General features: G+C 37.0%; 1 protein-coding gene across 1 annotated transcript; it reads left to right on the forward strand.

Moving 5' to 3' along the window:
- Positions 1–6,298: 6,298 nt before the first annotated feature.
- Positions 6,299–16,775, forward strand: LOC127536063 (integrator complex subunit 8-like). Its single transcript, XM_051955460.1, has 10 exons — positions 6,299–6,388; positions 6,489–6,531; positions 7,862–8,036; positions 8,884–9,024; positions 9,787–9,858; positions 10,055–10,106; positions 10,667–10,846; positions 10,955–11,062; positions 11,154–11,306; positions 15,453–16,775. The coding sequence occupies exons 1-10, from the start codon at positions 6,299–6,301 to the stop codon at positions 15,555–15,557; spliced, it is 1,119 nt and encodes a 372-aa protein (XP_051811420.1). The 3' UTR covers positions 15,558–16,775.
- The last annotated feature ends 3,259 nt before the right edge of the window (positions 16,776–20,034 follow it).

A 20,034-nucleotide genomic window follows, 5' to 3' on the forward strand; every position in this document is an offset into this window, starting at 1 on the left:
TTAAAAATAAAAGTTTTAAGGACACTTTTAAGGAATAATGGAATTTTCTTCCTGAAGATTTTGCAAATTTTCAGAAATTTGGGGAATTTTTTTGCTGAATTTTTGGATTTTTTTTTCAGAGAAGGAAACAATATTTTTTGGTGCCTGTAAATGAGGACAACAGGAGGGTTAATTAAAATGTAAAAGAAAAAAACTGACATCAATAACTTACTTAGTTTAATATAAAAACTTTAAAACTGTTATTGTTTATTCTAACACAAGAACCTGTAAGATAAACATTGTAAAATGTAATATTTCCTTTGTTTATTGTTAAAATATATTTAAAACTGTTCATGTGTATTACAAATAAAATGTAAATGGCCTTTTAACATTTTGATGTTATTTATAATTATTAGCACAACATCTAATCTTATTAAATAATCATTGTAAAAATATAAAAACTGTTTATTGTAGCAAAGATTCACTTTAAAAACTTTTGGACTGTTTAATATGATCTCATGTTTTAAGCATGACATTGAAATATTGTCAACAGTAAGATATAATTTATTGTAAACATTTTTTTAAAAATGTGTACTGAAAGTACCTTTTAGTAACATTGTTTTTCACATCTTGCTGTATTAATGTGAATTTAATACTTCTTGAATAAATATTAAAAAAATAAGATTTGCTTTATTGATGTTTTGTGAAAAGTGATTTTGAGGCATTTCAATTTTGATGTTTAATAAATTTACAAAAATCTGTGAAAAGAAGTTTTACTCTTTGTCATGTTGGGTTGTTGATGACAGACTGATGGAGGAAACTTGTATTCATTCAGCACAAAAAAAAAAGATGTTTGAACGGTCTGGACACGTTTCAAAGCGACTCCATATTTGTGTTGTTCATATTTATCACTATTTCACTACAACTTCGACTGTTTTACTTTTAAGTCAGATGATCAGAGTGTTTTCTTCACTGATGGTGGATCAACATGGAGCTTCTTCAACACTGAACCAGACACAGGAGAGTCACATTTGTTTCAACGATGAGCTGCACTGACATAACCTTACAAGAAAAGCAGTTAGATTTGCTTTTAAATGACCTGACTTCAACACAGTTCAAAATTGTTCAGAATATGACATACTTTGTGTATAATTTAATGTCTTTCTAAACATTCTTGGAAGCAGTTCACATCTGGCATTCCATCAAATTATTTATTGAAACTTAAAAACCAACAACTTCAGTGAGATTTGAATTAGAGAAGACAAAAAATAAAAATAGAGACGTTTTCAGATCACACAGAACAACGCAATTTGCTGTATAAGGAGCTGCACTCTGAGCTCTTTCCACCACTGAAAGCTCCTGAAACAGGGATGTTAGCGTTATAACCGGACCCTGGATTTACAGAAGAAGCTGTTCTCACCGACAAACCTTGTTTTCTTTTACATCCTGTGTACATCTGGGTGTGTGTTTATCGAGAAAGAGAACGCAGCAGGACGCCAATACATTTAAGTAAAACAACATTGATTAGTGAAGTCAATATAAGATAAGTCAAGATAAGCTGAGTCAAGATATGAAAAGTCAAGGTAAATCAAGATCCATTTAATCAAGATAAGTTAAGTCAAGATGAGTCAAGTCAAGATAAGTTACAATAAAGCCAACAAATGAAGATAAACTAAAGACTATGGACACCTTTCACATCTACAGATGAGGCTTGATAAATGTACATATGGGTATGTACATAGATATGACATGATGGATAATGCTATTGAGAGAGAAAACCGGTGTGAACATGGTAAAGAAAATGTTTTTATATTTTGTTGTTGAGCTATATGAACCAGTGTTGCGTGATGTTTTAATAACTGTGGTGCTTTAGGGAGAAAAGCAGGGATACATGAATTTAGATGACCTGAAGGCTGTGGAGAGAAAACACACGTTAAAGAGATATTAATACACTAGATGTATATACAGTTAATATTACATTTAAATTTAACAGTTTTATTTGACATTCAATTTGGTCATCAGGGGGGTGGGACAAGAGAAAATGGAATTTTAGGGGAAACTCCAGACTTATTTGGGTTTTAAAATTCTTTATAAACATTCTCCGATTTATTTATTTTTTTTAAAGATTTGGTCTCAGGACAAGAACATTTAAACAACAACTGCATGTTTTAGTATTTGGACATGGATTATTTGAAATTTGATGAATGGGACATAAAATGTCCTCCAGTTCTGTTATGATCCTGCTGTATTTAATTGCATTTGATTTGTGGCCGGTAAATGTATTTTTATTTTTTTTTATTAGAACTCATACAGTAAAATAAGCTTTATTTATTGAACTCACAATTGATTTAACATCTGGAACACTCGCTTTCTAACTGTTTTTTTATTTTTTGAAGAACAAAGAACAAAGCTCAGGCAAAACGTACACAGGTCCAAGTGGGTATACAATAACAATCAAGAATACAGCATTTAGCACATTACAGCAGAAATGAATAAAAATAGAAGTTAAACAAAAGTATACATGTATTTACTTTTTATGAATGAGGGAGCATACCTAGTTACTAGGGAAGCCAAGTAAAATGGAAGATGAGAGCTGAGGACCAATGTGTTTTAAGTATGGCTCCCAGAGCTGATAAAAACTTCCCAAAGAAGAATGCAACAAACAAGTAATGTATTCATTAGGGATACTGTCCATGATCAGGTTATGCCAGGACTTTTTGGAGGGAGCAGAGTCTTTAATCCAGAAAAGCAAAATGTTCTTTCTGGCAGCGAAAGTCAATAGATTAAAGAGTCTTTTATGATTTACATTCACAATATGATGATCAGGAAAACCAAGGAGAAGGCACATTGGGTCCAGGTCTATTGATACTCCGAAAATAGCACATAGTTCTGTTACAATGCCTGACCAGTAGTTTTGCAGCTCTGTACATGTCCAGAAACAGTGAATGAAATTACCAACATCAGTGTTACATTTACAACAGATAGGGGAAGTCTTAGAATCCATTTTATTTTTCAGGGCTGGACTTGTATAAATCCGGTGGAGAATCTTAAATTGGGTTGACTTAGTACGGTTACAAATAGAGATTTTCATAGCCTGCAGCCATACCCTCTCCCATTTTGAAACCTCAATAGAGATTCCAAGATCTCTCTCCCACGCTTCCCTTGTACTCTGAGAAATTAAAGACAAATTTAAATTTGAATTCAGTGCCCTATAAAAAACACCTAATCTGTTTCATAGACGGCTGCAACAGTAAGGCACGTTCTACCTCTGAGATGTCATTCCTGGAGAACAATGTAGTATCCTTAGAAACAAAGTGCCTGATTTGTAAATATCTAAAAAAATGACTATTTTCTAAACCATGCCTCTGTTGCAGTTGCTGGAAGGATAGAAATCCTGTATCACAGAAAAGATCACCTAGCTTCACCATACCCTGTTCAAACCAGACTGAATAACCCTTATCTAAAGAACCTGGCAAAAAATCAGGGTTATTCAGAAGCGGAGTTAGAGGAGAAGTTAACTGTACACGACCCTCTAAATTACGAATAATTCTCCAGGCTTTTAGAGTGCTTAAAGTTATAGGGTTAGAGCAGGAGTTTCTGACTGTTTCCATGTTTTTTATAAATAACAGATTCCATAGGGGACACTCAGACATACAGGATTCAATGTCAAACCAAATGCATGAAGGGTCTGATTTATACCAGGCTCCCATGACACGAAGATGAATTGCCAGCTGATAAAGCCTTAAATTAGGCAAGTCCAAACCCCCTTCAGGACCAGACAACTGGAGTTTAGCCATTTTTAACCTTGGTTTCCTTTTGCTCCAGATAAACGAGCTTAACCAGCCCTCAAGTACCTTAATGACCTTTTTTGACAGCAAAATAGGAATCATTTGTAATGGGTAAAGTAACCTAGGCAAGATGCACATCTTAATGAGAGCGACCCTGCCAAGCCAAGAAAGGGGAAGAGGAGACCAGCGCTCTAAGTCTGCTCTTATGGTCTCAAAAAGAGGAGGAAAATTGGTTTTAAACATATCCCCAAAAGATGGAGTAATATGCACCCCCAAATATACGAACCCAGAGGGTGACCAATGAAAAGGAAAGGACCCTGGTAAGAATGAGGTAAGCTCTAAAGACCCCAAAGGCATAGCTTCAGATTTGGACATATTAATTTTGTATCCTGAGAATGAGCCATATGAGGAGATTAAATGAATAAGGTTAGGAATGGAGATTTGTGGCCTGGAAAGGAAAATCAAAATATCATCTGCATACAGCGAAATTACATGCTCTCTTTTTTTGACTCCAATACCGAAAATACCAGTATTCTGCCTAATAGTTTGAGCAAGGGGCTCAATGGCTATAGCAAAAAGCAGAGGACTAAGAGGGTCCCCTTGTCTGTTACCACGATAGACAGGAAAGTTCAGTAAATGTATTTTTAATAGGGCTGCATCTAATGATTCACTTTAGTGTCCATTAATCTTTTAATTATTTTTTTTGCATTAATTTATGAATTGTTTGATCTTTAAAATGCAACAAAATACTGAAAAATGTCCATCATCCATTCTCCATTCTCGATACACCGCTTTATCCTCACTCGGGTCACGGGGGTGCTGGAGTCTATCCCAGCTGACTCGGGTGAAGGCAGGGGACACCCTGGACAGGTCACCAGTCTGTCACAGGGCTACATATACAGACAAACAATCACACTCACACCTACGGGCAATTTAGAATAACCAATTAACCTCAGCATGTTTTTGGACTGTGGGAGGAAGCCGGAGTACCCGGAGAAAACCCACACATGCACAGGGAGAACATGCAAACTCCATGCAGAAAGATCCTGGGCTCAGGCCGGGACTCCAACCAGGGATCTGCTTGCTGCAAGGCGAAAGTGCTAACCACTACCCCACTGTGCAGCCAAATGTCCATCAGTGTTTCTCAAATTCCAAAATGAAAAGTCTTGTTTTGTCCAAAACCCAAAGATGTTCAGTTTACTGTCACAGAGGAGGCAAGAAACCAGAGAATATTCACATTGACTGTTTTTTTTCTTCATAAAACAACTCAAACAGATTAATTGATGGCTATGACAGGACAACTAATGGATTTTTTTGATGAATTGTTGCTGCTTTAGTCCTGCCATAGTCGATATTTAGACACATAAGATTAAGTTCCACTGAAACAGTGAAAACACAACAGCACTGCAGTGTGTATAAATATGATTAATGATGTTGTAATACATACAAGATAACCGTTGACCTAAAAATGAATCTACACTTTACAGGGAGATATTGTGCTGTTTGTACCACCATAAATTAAGATATAGGAAGAGGAGCTTATGAAGCAGTTTGCTCTGGAAATTGTCCAGCAGTAAAAGCAAATACAGCTGAAGTGATTAGTCAGTTCATGTCTTTATTCAAGAAAAAATACTTGACTGTTTATGTTTCTACATTATCAAATGTGAGAATTTACTTAAGTACTTTTAAAGTTTTTTCTTTAAATATGTTTGCTTGCATACCAAGTAAAGACAGAAATTAAAAACTAATTAAAACAGGAAAAAAATATTCTAATGATTATTTTTTATTACAAAATATGTTATTCTAAACTGCCAATGCAAGCATTTTAACTTTTAGCATTTTTTTCAAGTTTTAAACATTTATATTATTATCTTAACTGGTCTTATTAAAATTTACAACTTTTGATAAACACAAAGAGCAGCAATATAAGAATGAATTCCTGGAACCTAACTTTTTTGTTTGCCATTTCTTTTCATTTTTGGTTTTCCTGAATTTTTATTTTTTACTTTTTTTCTTTCTAATTTCCTCTCTGGGATGGGCAGAAAACTGTCAATTAAAATAACTTCGGCCTCAGTTAAGTAGTGTGGCTTTGTTTAATTATCAGATTATAATTAAATACAGGCATCTATCAGCCACCATGATAGTGTTGCGTCCACCAAATCTCGAGAAAACCGGAAAAGTAATAATTTTAAACCTAGTAACTGCTTTATTCCAATTGTGATCAGCCCCAGTGCTAACCTTATAGCCGCACCATGTAATTAGCCTAAATTAGCACATTTTTTGTTATATTTGTGCATTAGTTCAACAACAAGTGGAACTGTTTACATAAAAACAGTGTAGAGGCCCATAGAAACTAGCTTTATGGACGCTGTTACTGCTAATTAGCGCTAAGGTTGTATTTTTAAAGACGCTGCTAGCTTGAGAGATGGGGAATCCGTGAGAATTAAAAGTCAGAGATAGCCATGAACAGGGTTTGTCGCTCAGCTGTGTTTAATCACAGTTTGAACATGTGACCTGAACGCAGCATAAACATGCGCAGACATGGCGTTTCGTGCGTCTCCTTGGCGACAGAGTGGAACCGGAATGATGGAGGAGCGATGGAGAGGCGCAGAATGAATTATGTGAGAATCAGTCGGTGTCGCTGCTCCGGGCGTTTACTCTGAGCTTTTAGAGCGTTTTTTGAACATTTTATCTTCTTCTTGTTGATTTGTTCCCGTTCAGGTAAGACAGTCGGTTCCTCCGTGTCCGGTTCAGGATGGAAACTGTAGCTCGTTAGCTTAAATGTTAGCCGGAACAGCGCTGCCTGCAAACACAACAGAGCGCGGGTGGAAGACGTGCGCTCGGTTTATTCACAGCAGCAGCCCGAGCTGCTAACTCAGATATACTCCCTTCAGTCAAAGTGTGAGTCCCCGCCCAGCTGGTAGGACCCGTGTTTAAAATTCAAGCTACTCATGTCACATAGAACTGGACAGTTCTCGATGTTTGGCTAACTCGCTTATCTGACACTTTAACCTTTTAGAAGTGAGCGTGAAAAATAATGATTTAATCAAGTTAATTTTGTCATGAAACTTTTAGAAAATATATTAAATGCGACCGTGTTTTCAGCATCTAAACACTATCGATTCTTACCAAATATTATATCGTCATCAAAATGGCAAGAAATTGTCATGCTTTTAAAATTTTACAGGCAGCTGCAGAATTATTAATAGCAAATTTTAATGTTTTTTAAGTGAAAGTACAACCAGCAGTTGGTGCATGAACATATTACCTTTTATATAACATCCTGCAGTGGTACAAGCCTTGGTAATTAAGTTTATCTTTATGGTAAAAATGTGATTTTGGAGGGTAATTTTGCATGTTTGCTGTCATTTTAAATGTTTTTTTTGTTCATTTTGTGTGTAGTAGACACTTTGTGTCATGGTGTTTTCATTTTTCATCTCTGTCATTGGTTTGTGTCTCTGTGATAATTTTCGTGGCTTGGTAATTTTGTTTCTCTTATAATTACCTATTTACTTAATTTTGCCTCTTTGTGGTCAACTTCAGTGGTATTGTGGTCGTATTGTTTCTCTGTGGTCATTTTACATCTTATTGTGGTCACTTTACATCTCTTTATAGTTGTTTGGTGTCTCTTTGTGTGCAATTTCAGTCCTATTGTGATCATTTTGGCTCATATTGTGGTCATTTTTGCATCTTTTGTCGTGTGTGTGCATCATTTTGTAGTGGCTTTGCATGTCTTTGCAGTGTTTCTTTTCATGTCCTTACGGTTATTTCTTCTTTTGTATATCTTTTTATACTTTAGTTTAATGACTGATAAACAGTATCTTTAAACTTGTGAGAGGCTCTGGTCCTGGCTGATCTTCTGTCTGTCTGGTCGACATACTTAGTAATCCTGGACTATTGTTATTTATGCATTAATGTTGAGTTAATAGTTTACTACCAGCATTCTTGTCTTATATAATTTCCAGTAGCCACTTTTTACCGTCATACATTATTATATACCTCGGCATTACTTTTGAAAGTTATGTACAAGTAAAAAAAAGTATCAGTAACAAAATCTAACGTCTAAAACTGTTGGGGCGTATGTGTTCCCTCAGACCCGACTCCGGTGCAGCTGATGGTCCAGTTCCTGGAGCAGGCGTCCAAACCGTCGGTGAACGAGCAGAATCAGGTTCAGCCTCCAGCAGACAACCGCAGGAACCGAACCCTGAAGCTGCTGGCGCTGAAGGTCGCCGCACACATGAAGTGGGACCTGGATTCACTGGAGAAAGGGTGAGTGGGGTCGTAATGTGTGTGGGGCTCTCTGAGAATGAAATGAGGCTGCGGGTGTTTCTCAGTAACCAAATGCAGAACAGTTAAAGAGAAACTAATTATTTTAACCTCTGGAAGCCATGAGTGAACTGTTACTTTATTCTAAGGTTAAGGGGCATACTGATTGTTACTCTGCCAAGGAACGCATCAGAGTTATGTGACGATCGGCTTCTGTCTGTCTGTCTGTCTGTCTGTCTGTCTGTCAGCAACATTACTCAAAAACAGACCAACAGATTTGGATGAAATTTTCAGGGAGTACTACACTCTCTGAATGAGTTTCTTGTTATTCGTGTTTGTTTTGGTTCTGATATTGTTTTGTGATCATATTGAATGGAGGGTTAGTGGGTCTCATGGATATGGGTGAGGATAATTAAGCTGATATGCTCATCTGTTTACTTTATCTGAGGAAGAGAGAGGCGGTGAGCTGGGTCGCCTTATTTTTCTTTGACCACTGTGATTACTTTGATTATGAATGTGTGCACATTATCATGAGTTGATGGTCGTTTTTCTTTCATAAAAGGCTAAATTTAGTCTCAGTGAATTCTTTTGTTTAGCTCATCAGACAAACAGGCCCAACCTTCAGTCCCTCGGTGACTCTTGTTCTTCACAGTCGCTGCACAGCTTTTACTTAAACTCTGAATAAACTGAGGTGTGAAGGCCTCCTTTACTGTGTAGCCGAGAAAGAAAATAACAGACAAAGATGCACAAATACCAAACTTGGATAAGGATAAAACATTAAGCAGCATAGTTAGACAGATAATGTATCAGTAGAATCCTGTAACTATTTCCCCTGCTTCTTCATCCCCAGACTGACCATCCCAGTGTTGAACATGCTGCTGAATGAGCTGCTGTGTGTCAGCAAAGTGCCTCCAGGTGTGAAACATGTGGATCTGGATCTGTCCGCTCTGCCTCCGACCACCGCCATGGCAGTGATCATCTACAACCGCTGGTAGGAGAGGAAACACTGACTGAGGACAGATTAAATTAGATAAATACTAAACTAGCAGAACAGTTTGACTCCAAGTGTTTATTTGCCGCCGTGTGGAAGTCACCAGCTCTGATTGTACATTAAAGGAGGAAAGTTCTCACATGAATCTCTTAATATTTAGTGTTGTAGCTGACCAGTATAAGTTTGTCATGGTATTTTCCAACATTCATTTTAATGTTGGCATCTTGAAGAAACCTTAAATATCTATTTGATTACAGAAATGTGGTTGTTGGCAACAAAAACCAAAAGGATTGAAAAAGTTTTGCTTAATATTGTTCAGTAAAGACAAGCATGGAAAAAAATAAGTTGTCTGAAGGTGAAACAATAACTTTTTTTTCAACCCAAGTGAACAAGCAGGACAATGAATAAAGACTCCAGAAATATAATTCAGTGATAATATGTGGAATTGGTTTGATACATTTGGAGCATTTTAATATCGTTTTTCTTATTTTTTTGGAGTATTTGGCTTTTTCTCTTCAAAAACATGGATTGCATTTATGCTTTATTGTAGATTCATATTTAATTTTTGTATTGTTTTGGCACAAATGTGGCCCAGGTTTTGGACTTTCATTAAATCAAATCATTCTTTCACTAACATTCTTACACATCCATTGAAAAGATTATAGTAGAAAGTCAAATCACACCTTCTTCAGCCCCATTAAAAGACTTATTTTATGAGCATTCAAGCACAGGATTAATGTGTCTTTGTTGTGTTTTTTAAAGGGCCATCAGAACCATCGTGCTGAGCAGCTTTCCAGAGAAACAAACCAAACCAGGACCTCATCAGATAAACATGTAAACGCTGCTTCTTTACTTTCTTTTCAAGTTCAATTCATTTACTGAACCAATAAGCTTACCTTAAAGTCAGTACAAATGGCAGCGTTTCGGCTCACATGCACGGATTAATGAAAAATACACATCCAGACAGATTTTATTTTGAGTTGAAATGCAAAAAGGTGTGAGCGTAAACTTCTTTTGTGCCTGAATCCAGGTTAAATATCGTGCAGCAGGAGAAAGAAATGACAGAAAACATCCTGACTGTGGTGAGTGAACATGCTTTTCATACTTGCATACGCCAATAAACAAAAATAAACATCTTTAATTAAGGTCTGTTTATCCCTGTTTTATGTTTGTCCAATTTCTTTTTTTTTTTAATTTTCTTTTTTTCCATAAAGAAGTCAGTAGATAAGCAATATCTTACAAATGTACTTTACAAACTGTTTTCAATTTTGCAAACAAACAGACATACTGAACAAGCGTTAACCAGGGCAGTCGCAGTACAACTTACGTCACTTAGTCTGGTCTCTATGGGCTGATAAACTCAATCCAGCCGTTCCAGCGTTTATCAAACATTTCTGCTCTGAGTCTCGGTGCAGATGTTAATTTCTCCGTTACAGAAACATCGTGCACCACATTGAACCAGTCTCTATGGAGGGTGGCTCCTGACATAGCCGTTTCTTTGTAATGACTTATTGTCAGTAGAATTCTAGACAAATATGTCCTAGAGTAACCAATTGTTTTTCCAGTTTCAAAGAAATTCCACCAGTAGTTTCATGGATCTGTGTCTGTTTTTTCTCCTCTATTATTATTATTCTTCCCTCAGCTGAAGGAGCAGGCGACCGACTCCATCACCGTCCTGGAAGGAGCTCTGCAGCTGAAGAAGGACTTCTACGTCCACACTCTGAGGACTCTGGACCTGCTGGCCGCTGACGCTGCCGCTAACGGAGAAACCGAATCCTCCACAGCCGGGCTTCAAATCAGCGCCGATGACCTGCGCTGTCAGGTTGGTGGAGCACTCACGGTTGTCTTTCTGGGGATTAGATCATCCTGGATGCAGTGGTTTGTGCTTCAGAAAGATGTTTTTACTCTAAAGCTGTATTCTGTGTTTCAGGTGCATTATGATCTGGGAGGTATTTTCTTCCAACAAGGCTGCACCGACCAGCCAACCTATGAGAAGGCCAGAGATCACTTCAGACAGACCAAGGAGCTCTTGAAGAAGGTAGTTAGACTCGATTTCAACCATAAGAAAACCCGAAACTACTGACTTTCAGTTGCAGTTCTGACCTTTGAGTGATTCGTTTGTCTTTCAGCTGGACTCGACCGTCCACGTCCACCTGGACGAGAAGCGTCTGGCCGGTTACTGGAACGCCTGCAGAGCTCTGACCGGAGACTGTGACCCCTGCGACCCCCAGACGACCCCCTACGACCAGATCAACAGCCTGATCCGAGCCCACAACCACCAGGTCAGAGCGAAAACGGGACGACGATGAAACCAAAATATAGAAACTATTGCTGCTCTGCCAGCTCTGACATGCCTGACGTTTTTATGGCATAAAATACGGATGTTTATGAAGATATATGTAACATTTTAGCTTGATATATCAAATACTTTCTGAGATATAATTTTTTATAAACTGGCTGTTGACCCACTTTTAGCAGGTTTTCTCACATTGAAATTTGCGGCTGTTTGAACAACAATATCTCAGGAACTATTAAAGATAAAAGCCAGAATTCTTCACTGTTATTTCTCCAATATTGGACAAGTAGATCAAACTATATCTGATTAATAATGAATTGATTTATGGAAAAATGTTGAAGCTCCCATCTCTGAGAAAAGCTAAACTTTATTAATCCTGAAGGGAATTCTTGTGGCAGATATCGCTCATAAAATCGAGTGATGCAACATGAGAAATGCAGCACCTAAAAAGAAGTATGATACATTACTGAAATAAATGAGTAAACTAAAAGAATACTCGAACAGTAAAAAGTATTGCCTGCAGCTATACTGATGTAATTAATATTATCACACATACTAATGAAATATTGCACCTGAAATATATCGTGCGTTACGCTGACAATGTTGTGCACACATTAACAAATACACTGATAATGCAGAAGTCAATTAGTGATATTTTCTGATCCACGTGTAGCTGTATGTCACAATAATACAAAACTAAACCTATAAAATGCTTTAAAATGTGATCTACCTGGTCACCACAGAGGAAAAGAAAGATAATTTCACGTTCTGATGAGCTGTTTCCACAAAACCAATAAAAGTACACAAGAGGTGTGGAGTTTTTAAAAAATACTTTTGATTTTTAAACCCTGATTTGTAGAAATGTAAGCTTTTTAAAAAAAAAGACCCGTCTCTGAGATAAGATGGGACATCATTTTTTTTAATCCTGAAGGAAATTCTGGTACCAAAATCTTGCTCAGATAAAGCTTTGTAGGCACAAATCTCCTAAAAGTGGTCTGACAGATAATTACAAACGTACACATCTGAAAAGTATTTGAAAAAACTGTTACCATTCCAATTACAGAGCAAATTTCAGGAATGTGTTGGTGGTTATATATTAAGAGAAGAATTCAGTTTCAGGATACCAAAACATAGAACAACGATGAAAAGTTTTAGCCCTACAACAAATGAGGTACGGCTCTGGAAGAAACTTCTTTTTTTTTTCCCACATTTATTTTATATTTATACAGTACACAGACAAACAGGGAGCAAGATACAAGAAAACAAAAGACAGAATTATAAACGCTTCAGACAGATGATTGCTGGAGTTTTGGGGCTGTTATGTATGAGGTATGACTGTATTATCGTGTGTGTGTGTGTGTGTGTGTGTGTGTGTGTGTGTGTGTGTGTGTGTGTGTGTGTGTGTGTGTGTGTGTGTGTGTGTGTGTGTGTGTGTGTGTGTGTGTGTGTGTGTGTGTGTGTGTGTGTGTGTGTGTGTGTGTGTGTGTGTGTGTGTTCTTGTACTTGCTACATGGTGAGTACCATTTTCTGCATTTAACTATCAAAGTGAGGACATTTTTACAAAGTGAGGACATTTTGGCCGGTCCTCACTTTGAAACAGCCATGTTTGAGGGTGAAGACTTGTTTTTAGAGAACAGGTATGAATTGAGGTTTGGTTAGGGTAAGGATTAAGTTTAGGCAATCAGTTGTGATAGTTAAGGTTAGGGTAAGGCTCTAGGAAATGCATTACGCCTATGGATGTCCTCACTAAGATAGAAGTACAAACATGTGTGTGTGTGTGTGTGTGTGTGTGTTAAATGTAATTAGATGGACCAATATTGCTGTGAAAACATAGGATGTTGAAACAGAAGAGAATAAATCAATACATAATAGTCAAAAAAAGGAAAAGAAAAACTCAATAATAATAATAAATGATAAATGAAATAGTATAAATTGTAACGATATGAAAACAACAACAATAGAGGTCATTACATGGGTAATGGTCATCAGCAGATAGGGAGGGGACAATAACAATAGCATATAATATAGTAACTACAGTGGTATATAATCGAGTAACTACAATAATAATCATACTAGTATAATATGGTAATAATAATAATAATAGTGATAATACCAGTAATAATAATAACAGCAATAGAGAGAATAATAGCAATAGTGGTGGTCGTAATGACAATAAAATTAGCAGCAGCAGCAGTAGTTGTAATAACAATAACAACAACAAAAACAATAACAATTATATCAAACCGGAAAAAAACAAACAAACAAAAAGATCAAAAGCAAAGTAGGACAGTGTGGTAGTAATATAGTAGCAGTGGTGGCATCAGCAGTAGTTGTATTATAACTGCAGGTGGTTTGAGAAGTCAGCAACAATGTAGTATTCAATGTGTAATAATAATTACAGTATTACAAACAATCCAAAAAAAATAAAATAAAATATAAAAATAGTCAAAATATTGAGTCCGGCATTTTCCATCCACATCCTGTCTCCTATCTCTTCTGTTTTTTTTACAGAGCACATTTCAGGAATGTGTTGGTGGTTATATATTAAAGCTGCTGTCCGGAGTTTCCTTTTGTTTTCAATTTATGTATCATTTTTTAACAAAGCTTAAATGTGTTAGTCTAGTTCGATACTATAATATAAAGTTAGTATAACGCGATATGAAAATTTATTCCTGAGCTCCGCCTTCCTCTCATAGACCCCCATGTTATTCCAAAAAGCGCCGGTCGCTGCCGACCAATCAAGTTCAAGCTTCAGCTTTGTCATGCTGTCAATCAACGGTTACGCGCTCAGCAAACAAGCCCATGCAGAGGTGGGCGAGCTACGCACTACGCAACTGCGCGCACATTTATTTTGCTTGTGGAGCAGAGATCATCAGGGCTCAGCAACTTCCAGAAAAGTTACCAATCCCACGGCTTGTCAGGCCAAGAGACTGCAGGACGTTTTTTGGCTTGGGGTGCTCGCGTCGCTCCCCGACCACGGCCTCCACAGCCCGCCTGACGGCTTCGTTTAGATGCCCGACCTCTGGAGGAAGATGTTGGGGCGTCCGGGACATACTCTTCGTCAGAGGAGTCATGCAATTCTGAACTCTAGATAGAAATAAATAAACAATGTAACACATATACACGCGTAAATGCACTAAGTTTGATAAACAACGTCATCGAGAGGGATACACGAGTGTAATCACATATTGAAACTTTACTCGTTCGTCCTAGCAGATTCATGTTTTTTTGGTATTAGGACAAGTTAGACTCAATACAGAATTCTAACGTAATTCCTTTATTATTTACTAAATGTACTAAATGTAGAAGAGGAGAAAACAGCAAAACAGGCGAGATGCTGCAGCACTCCGGGCACTTCTCTCATGTACTGCGCGCGTGCACAAATAAAGGGGCGAAATCAGAGGGAGGGAGGGACCAACAGTGTTTTGGGAGACGCTGCGATTCAAACTCCGGACAGCAGCTTTAAGAGAAGAATTCAGTTTCAGGATACCAAAACATAGAACAACGATGAAAAGTTTTAGCCCTACAACAAATGAGGTACGGCTCTGGAATAAACTTGAGACGGATCTGAAACAATGTTCAAACATCAGCCAGTTTAAATATAAATACAAACAAAAAATCTTTGGAAGGTACAGTGAAGATGAACTTAATTATCACTATCACAGTAGTTTTGATCTGTATTTCATTGACGCATAGTGTTTAAGTTAGTTGCCTTTGCCTAAACAAAAATGTTGGCGGTGAATTTGTTTCATTGGATATTTCTGGAACTGACTGAAATGGGTGAATGAATTTAGGGGTGGGATTAAATAAGTTTAACGTCTTCCCACTCCCTTTGGAACATGTTGAAGTTTGTTTTCTCCTCTTACTCGTTATAGCATGATGGACTATTAATGGTTTTTTGTGATACATTAATTGAATGTTATTCATTACATGTTTGAAATAAATAAATAAATGAAATGGAATATCAATTTTACAGATGGTTCATGATAAAGCTGGAATCAAATCGGAGACGGTCGAGCAGAAGGAACGTGATGACTTTAGATGGAAATCCCCAAAAGGTTTTGGCTTATGTGAGGTGTTTGGCAGTAAAGTGCAGAACTTGTTCATAAATTCCTCCTCGTCTCTCTTCCAGGCCGTCATGGAAGCCTTCATCAAAGACAACGTGTCCCGCAGTTTACCGAACCACTTCAGACGCTCGGTTCTCAGAGAGTTCTTGTACAAAGTCCAGCAGGGGTGAGGCCACAAAAACATTCAAACCTGTTCACACACTGCAGTCAGACTGTAGACTTAGAAAAGTCTGTTTATGTTGTTCAGAAAGCCGTGCACTGCTTGTTTCTTCAGAGCTTTAAACTGGAACAATCTTCCTCGTGCAATTTAAAAGTTCCCCCTCCACTGACATTTGTAGGACAAATCTCAAGACATGCATGTTTTCAATGGCTTTTGGTAGTTTTTAATGTTCTTAAATTGAAGTATTTTATATTTATTTTATCCTAGAATTTGATCTTACAAGTTGCGATCCTGTTTTGCCTTGTTTTAGTATTTTGTAGTTTTGTTTTCTTTCATAAAATTTTCAGATTTTATAATTACTCCGCCAAGGAAGATAGTGGAGTTACGATGATTAGTGTACGTTTGTCCGTCCGTCTGTCTGTCTGTCAGCAACATTACTCAAAAACAGACTCATGAATTTGGATGAAATTTTCAGGGAAGGTCAGAAATGACACAAGGACCAATTTTATCAGTGATGCAGCTTATAGTCTGGATCCACAGATTTGTTAAATATTTTTGTATCATTGCCAGATAGCGGCACGGCGTCACTGTAACCATGACAACCAGTGAACACTACGTCAGCTGCCTGCTGATGATCACATGATTGTGATTCTACTACAAATCCACCACTGAGGACTTATCAGGACGTATCCATCAGAAATGATACAAAGAACAACTGATTAAATTGTGGGGGTGTTTCTGAGTCCCATTAATTCCCGCCGCTATGGAATAAATTTCCTATCATAATTCAAGAGCATTTTAAATTGATCTGAGGGCAGCATTTATCGATTTCATTCTCAGATTTCGTGATATTGTCTCTCAGAACTCTGCTCTCGCGCTCAAACTTGCTCTGCGCGTGCTCAAACTGTGTCCTCGCACTCGGTTACGATGCTGCTCGCGCAGATTTCTTGCGCTCCAACTCAAACTCTTCCTCTTGCTCTGACGGAACTTCTGCTCACGGATCTCTGCTCTGCTCTCGGATTTTTTGTGCATCAACGCTGTCAACCAATAGAAGGCCGGCTAGCTTTGACCAATCACATTATCCCTGTTTGTATACGGGTGCATTCGCTGTTTTTCCGAGGAGCGTCGCATAAGGGCGTGCACTCTTTCAACAGGTTTTATCCACTCCGTATTACAAACAGCACAATATCTCCCCGTAAAGTGTAGCAGAGTTGATGTAAATAGCAGCATGAAAAGAAAATACTCTGAAACTTAATATTGAAATATGAAACTGAGGATTGGGAGCATCTGATTGGAATAAAAAAAACACATGCAAAGTAGCACCACACAGAGTGTTACATTTAATTCAGTAAAACACCACGTGGCTTTTTGCAGAGGGACAGTTGTTATTTGCATGACAGCACCAGGAGGAATTTATCACCAGATACTGAAGGAAACAGGACTGAGAGTGATGAATAAAGACTCATAAGGCATCTGATGAACAGAATCAAAAAAACAGAAGCAGCTTCTTTTAGTTTTAAACCTGAACAAGATGCAGCTCAGTTTACAGGATCCCAGATGTTTGCTCTGTCCTGGATCCTGAACTGAGCCGCTCCATTTAAAAGAAACAGAAAAAAGCTGAGAAAATGTAATAAAATAAGAGTGAATCCACAAATATGACTCCCAGCAGCTTCAGATATATTCAGTAGCTGACTTTAGACCTCAGGAGTGACATGCTTTATCTTCTTAAACTTCCCTTTTACAGTTTAGACCTTCAGTGTGGAAGCTGAGCGTAAAAACAGCAGCAACCTTTAAAATAACACGACACATGCCCTGCACGTGTGTGTTGTGACTAAACGACAGCAGGACATGACAGAAAACAAGAGTGGGTGGTTTCTCACTACTTCTTCAGATTCATTTTTAGGTCAACGGTTATCTTGTATGTATTACAACATCATTAATCATATTTATACACACTGCAGTGCTGCTGTGTTTTCATTGTTTCAGTGGAACTTAATCTTATGTGTCTAAATATCGACTATGGCAGGACTAAAGCAGCAACAATTCATCAAAAAAATCGATTAGTTGTCCTCTCATAGCCATCAGTTAATCTGTTTGAGTTGTTTTGTAAAGAAAAAAAAACAGTAAATGTGAATATTCTCTGGTTTCTTGCCTCCTCTGTGACAGTAAACTGAACATCTTTGGGTTTTGGACAAAACAAGACTTTTCATTTTGGAATTTGAGAAACACTGATGGACATTTTTCAGCATTTTGTTGCATTTTAAATGCAACAAAATCTAGTGAATTAATATCTCTTTAACGTGTGTTTTCTCTCCACAGCCTTCAGGTCATCTAAATTCATGTATCCCTGCTTTTCTCCCGAAAGCACCACAGTTATTAAAACATCACGCAACACTGGTTCATATAGCTCAACAACAAAATATAAAAACATTTTCTTTACCATGTTCACACCGGTTTTCTCTCTCAATAGCATTATCCATCATGTCATATCTATGTACATACCCATATGTACATTTATCAAGCCTCATCTGTAGATGTGAAAGGTGTCCATAGTCTTTAGTTTATCTTCATTTGTTGGCTTTATTGTAACTTATCTTGACTTGACTCATCTTGACTTAACTTATCTTGACTTAATGGATCTTGATTTACCTTGACTTTTCATATCTTGACTCAGCTTATCTTGACTTATCTTATATTGACTTCACTAATCAATGTTGTTTTACTTAAATGTATTGGCGTCCTGCTGCGTTCTTTCTCGATAAACACACACCCAGATGTACACAGGATGTAAAAGAAAACAAGGTTTGTCGGTGAGAACAGCTTCTTCTGTAAATCCAGGGTCCGGTTATAACGCTAACATCCCTGTTTCAGGAGCTTTCAGTGGTGGAAAGAGCTCAGAGTGCAGCTCCTTATACAGCAAATTGCGTTGTTCTGTGTGATCTGAACACGTCTCTGTTTTTATTTTTTGTCTTCTCTAATTCAAATCTCACTGAAGTTGTTGGTTTTTAAGTTTCAATAAATAATTTGATGGAATGCCAGATGTGAACTGCTTCCAAGAATGTTTAGAAAGACATTAAATTATACACAAAGTATGTCATATTCTGAACAATTTTGAACTGTGTTGAAGTCAGGTCATTTAAAAGCAAATCTAACTGCTTTTTCTTGTAAGGTATGTCAGTGCAGCTCATCGTTGAAACAAATGTGACTCTCCTGTGTCTGGTTCAGTGTTGAAGAAGCTCCACGTTGATCCACCATCACTGAAGAAAACACTCTGATCATCTGACTTAACGGTAAACCAGTCGAGTTGTAGTGAAATAGTGATAAATATTAACAATACAAATATGGTACATGGTTGTATTTATATAGCGCTTTTATCCAAGCACTTTACATGATGATATGTCACATTTACCCATTCACACACTGATGGTGGGAGCTGCCATGCCAGGTGCTAACCACAACCTATCAGGAGCAATTAGGGGTTCGGTGTCTTACTCAGGGACACCTCGACATGAGCTCGACGGGCCGAGGATCAAAACGGCAACCTTCCAGTTACAAGACAGCCACTCTACCCACTGAGCCACGCCGTCCCAAATATGGAGTCGCTTTGAAACATGTCCAGACCGTTCAAACATTTAGTTTGTTTTTTTTTGTGCTGAATGAATACAAGTTCCTCCATCAGTCTGTCATCAACAACCCACATGACAAAGAGTAAAACTTCTTTTCACAGATTTTGTAAATTTATTAAACATCAAATTGAAATGCCCTCAAAATCACTTTTCACAAAACATCCACAAAAAGTAAATCTTATTTTTTTTTATATTATTCAAGAAGTATTAAATTCACAGTTAATACAGCAAGATGTGAAAAACAATGTTACTAAAAGGTACTTTCAGTACACATTTTTAAAAAATGTTTACAATAAATTATATCTTACTGTTGACAATATTTCAATGTCATGCTTAAAACATGAGATCATATTAAACAGTCCAAAAGTTTTTAAAGTGAATCTTTGCTACAATAAACAGTTTTTATATTTTTACAATGATTATTTAATAAGATTATATGTTGTGCTAATAATTATAAATAACATCAAAATGTTAAAAGGCCATTTACATTTTATTTGTAATACACATGAACAGTTTTAAATATATTTTAACAATAAACAAAGGAAATATTACATTTTACAATGTTTATCTTACAGGTTCTTGTGTTAGAATAAACAATAACAGTTTTAAAGTTTTTATATTAAACTAAGTAAGTTATTGATGTCAGTTTTTTTCTTTTACATTTTAATTAACCCTCCTGTTGTCCTCATTTACAGGCACCAAAAAATATTGTTTCCTTCTCTAAAAAAAAATCCAAAAATTCAGCAAAAAAATTCCCCAAATTTCTGAAAATTTGCAAAATCTTCAGGAAGAAAATTCCATTATTCCTTAAAAGTGTCCTTTAAAAGTTTATTTTTAAAACTAAATCCCCACATTTGTGGG

The sequence above is a fragment of the Acanthochromis polyacanthus genome, chromosome 11 (genome assembly GCF_021347895.1).
Source record: "Acanthochromis polyacanthus isolate Apoly-LR-REF ecotype Palm Island chromosome 11, KAUST_Apoly_ChrSc, whole genome shotgun sequence".
NCBI lineage: Eukaryota > Metazoa > Chordata > Actinopteri > Pomacentridae > Acanthochromis > Acanthochromis polyacanthus.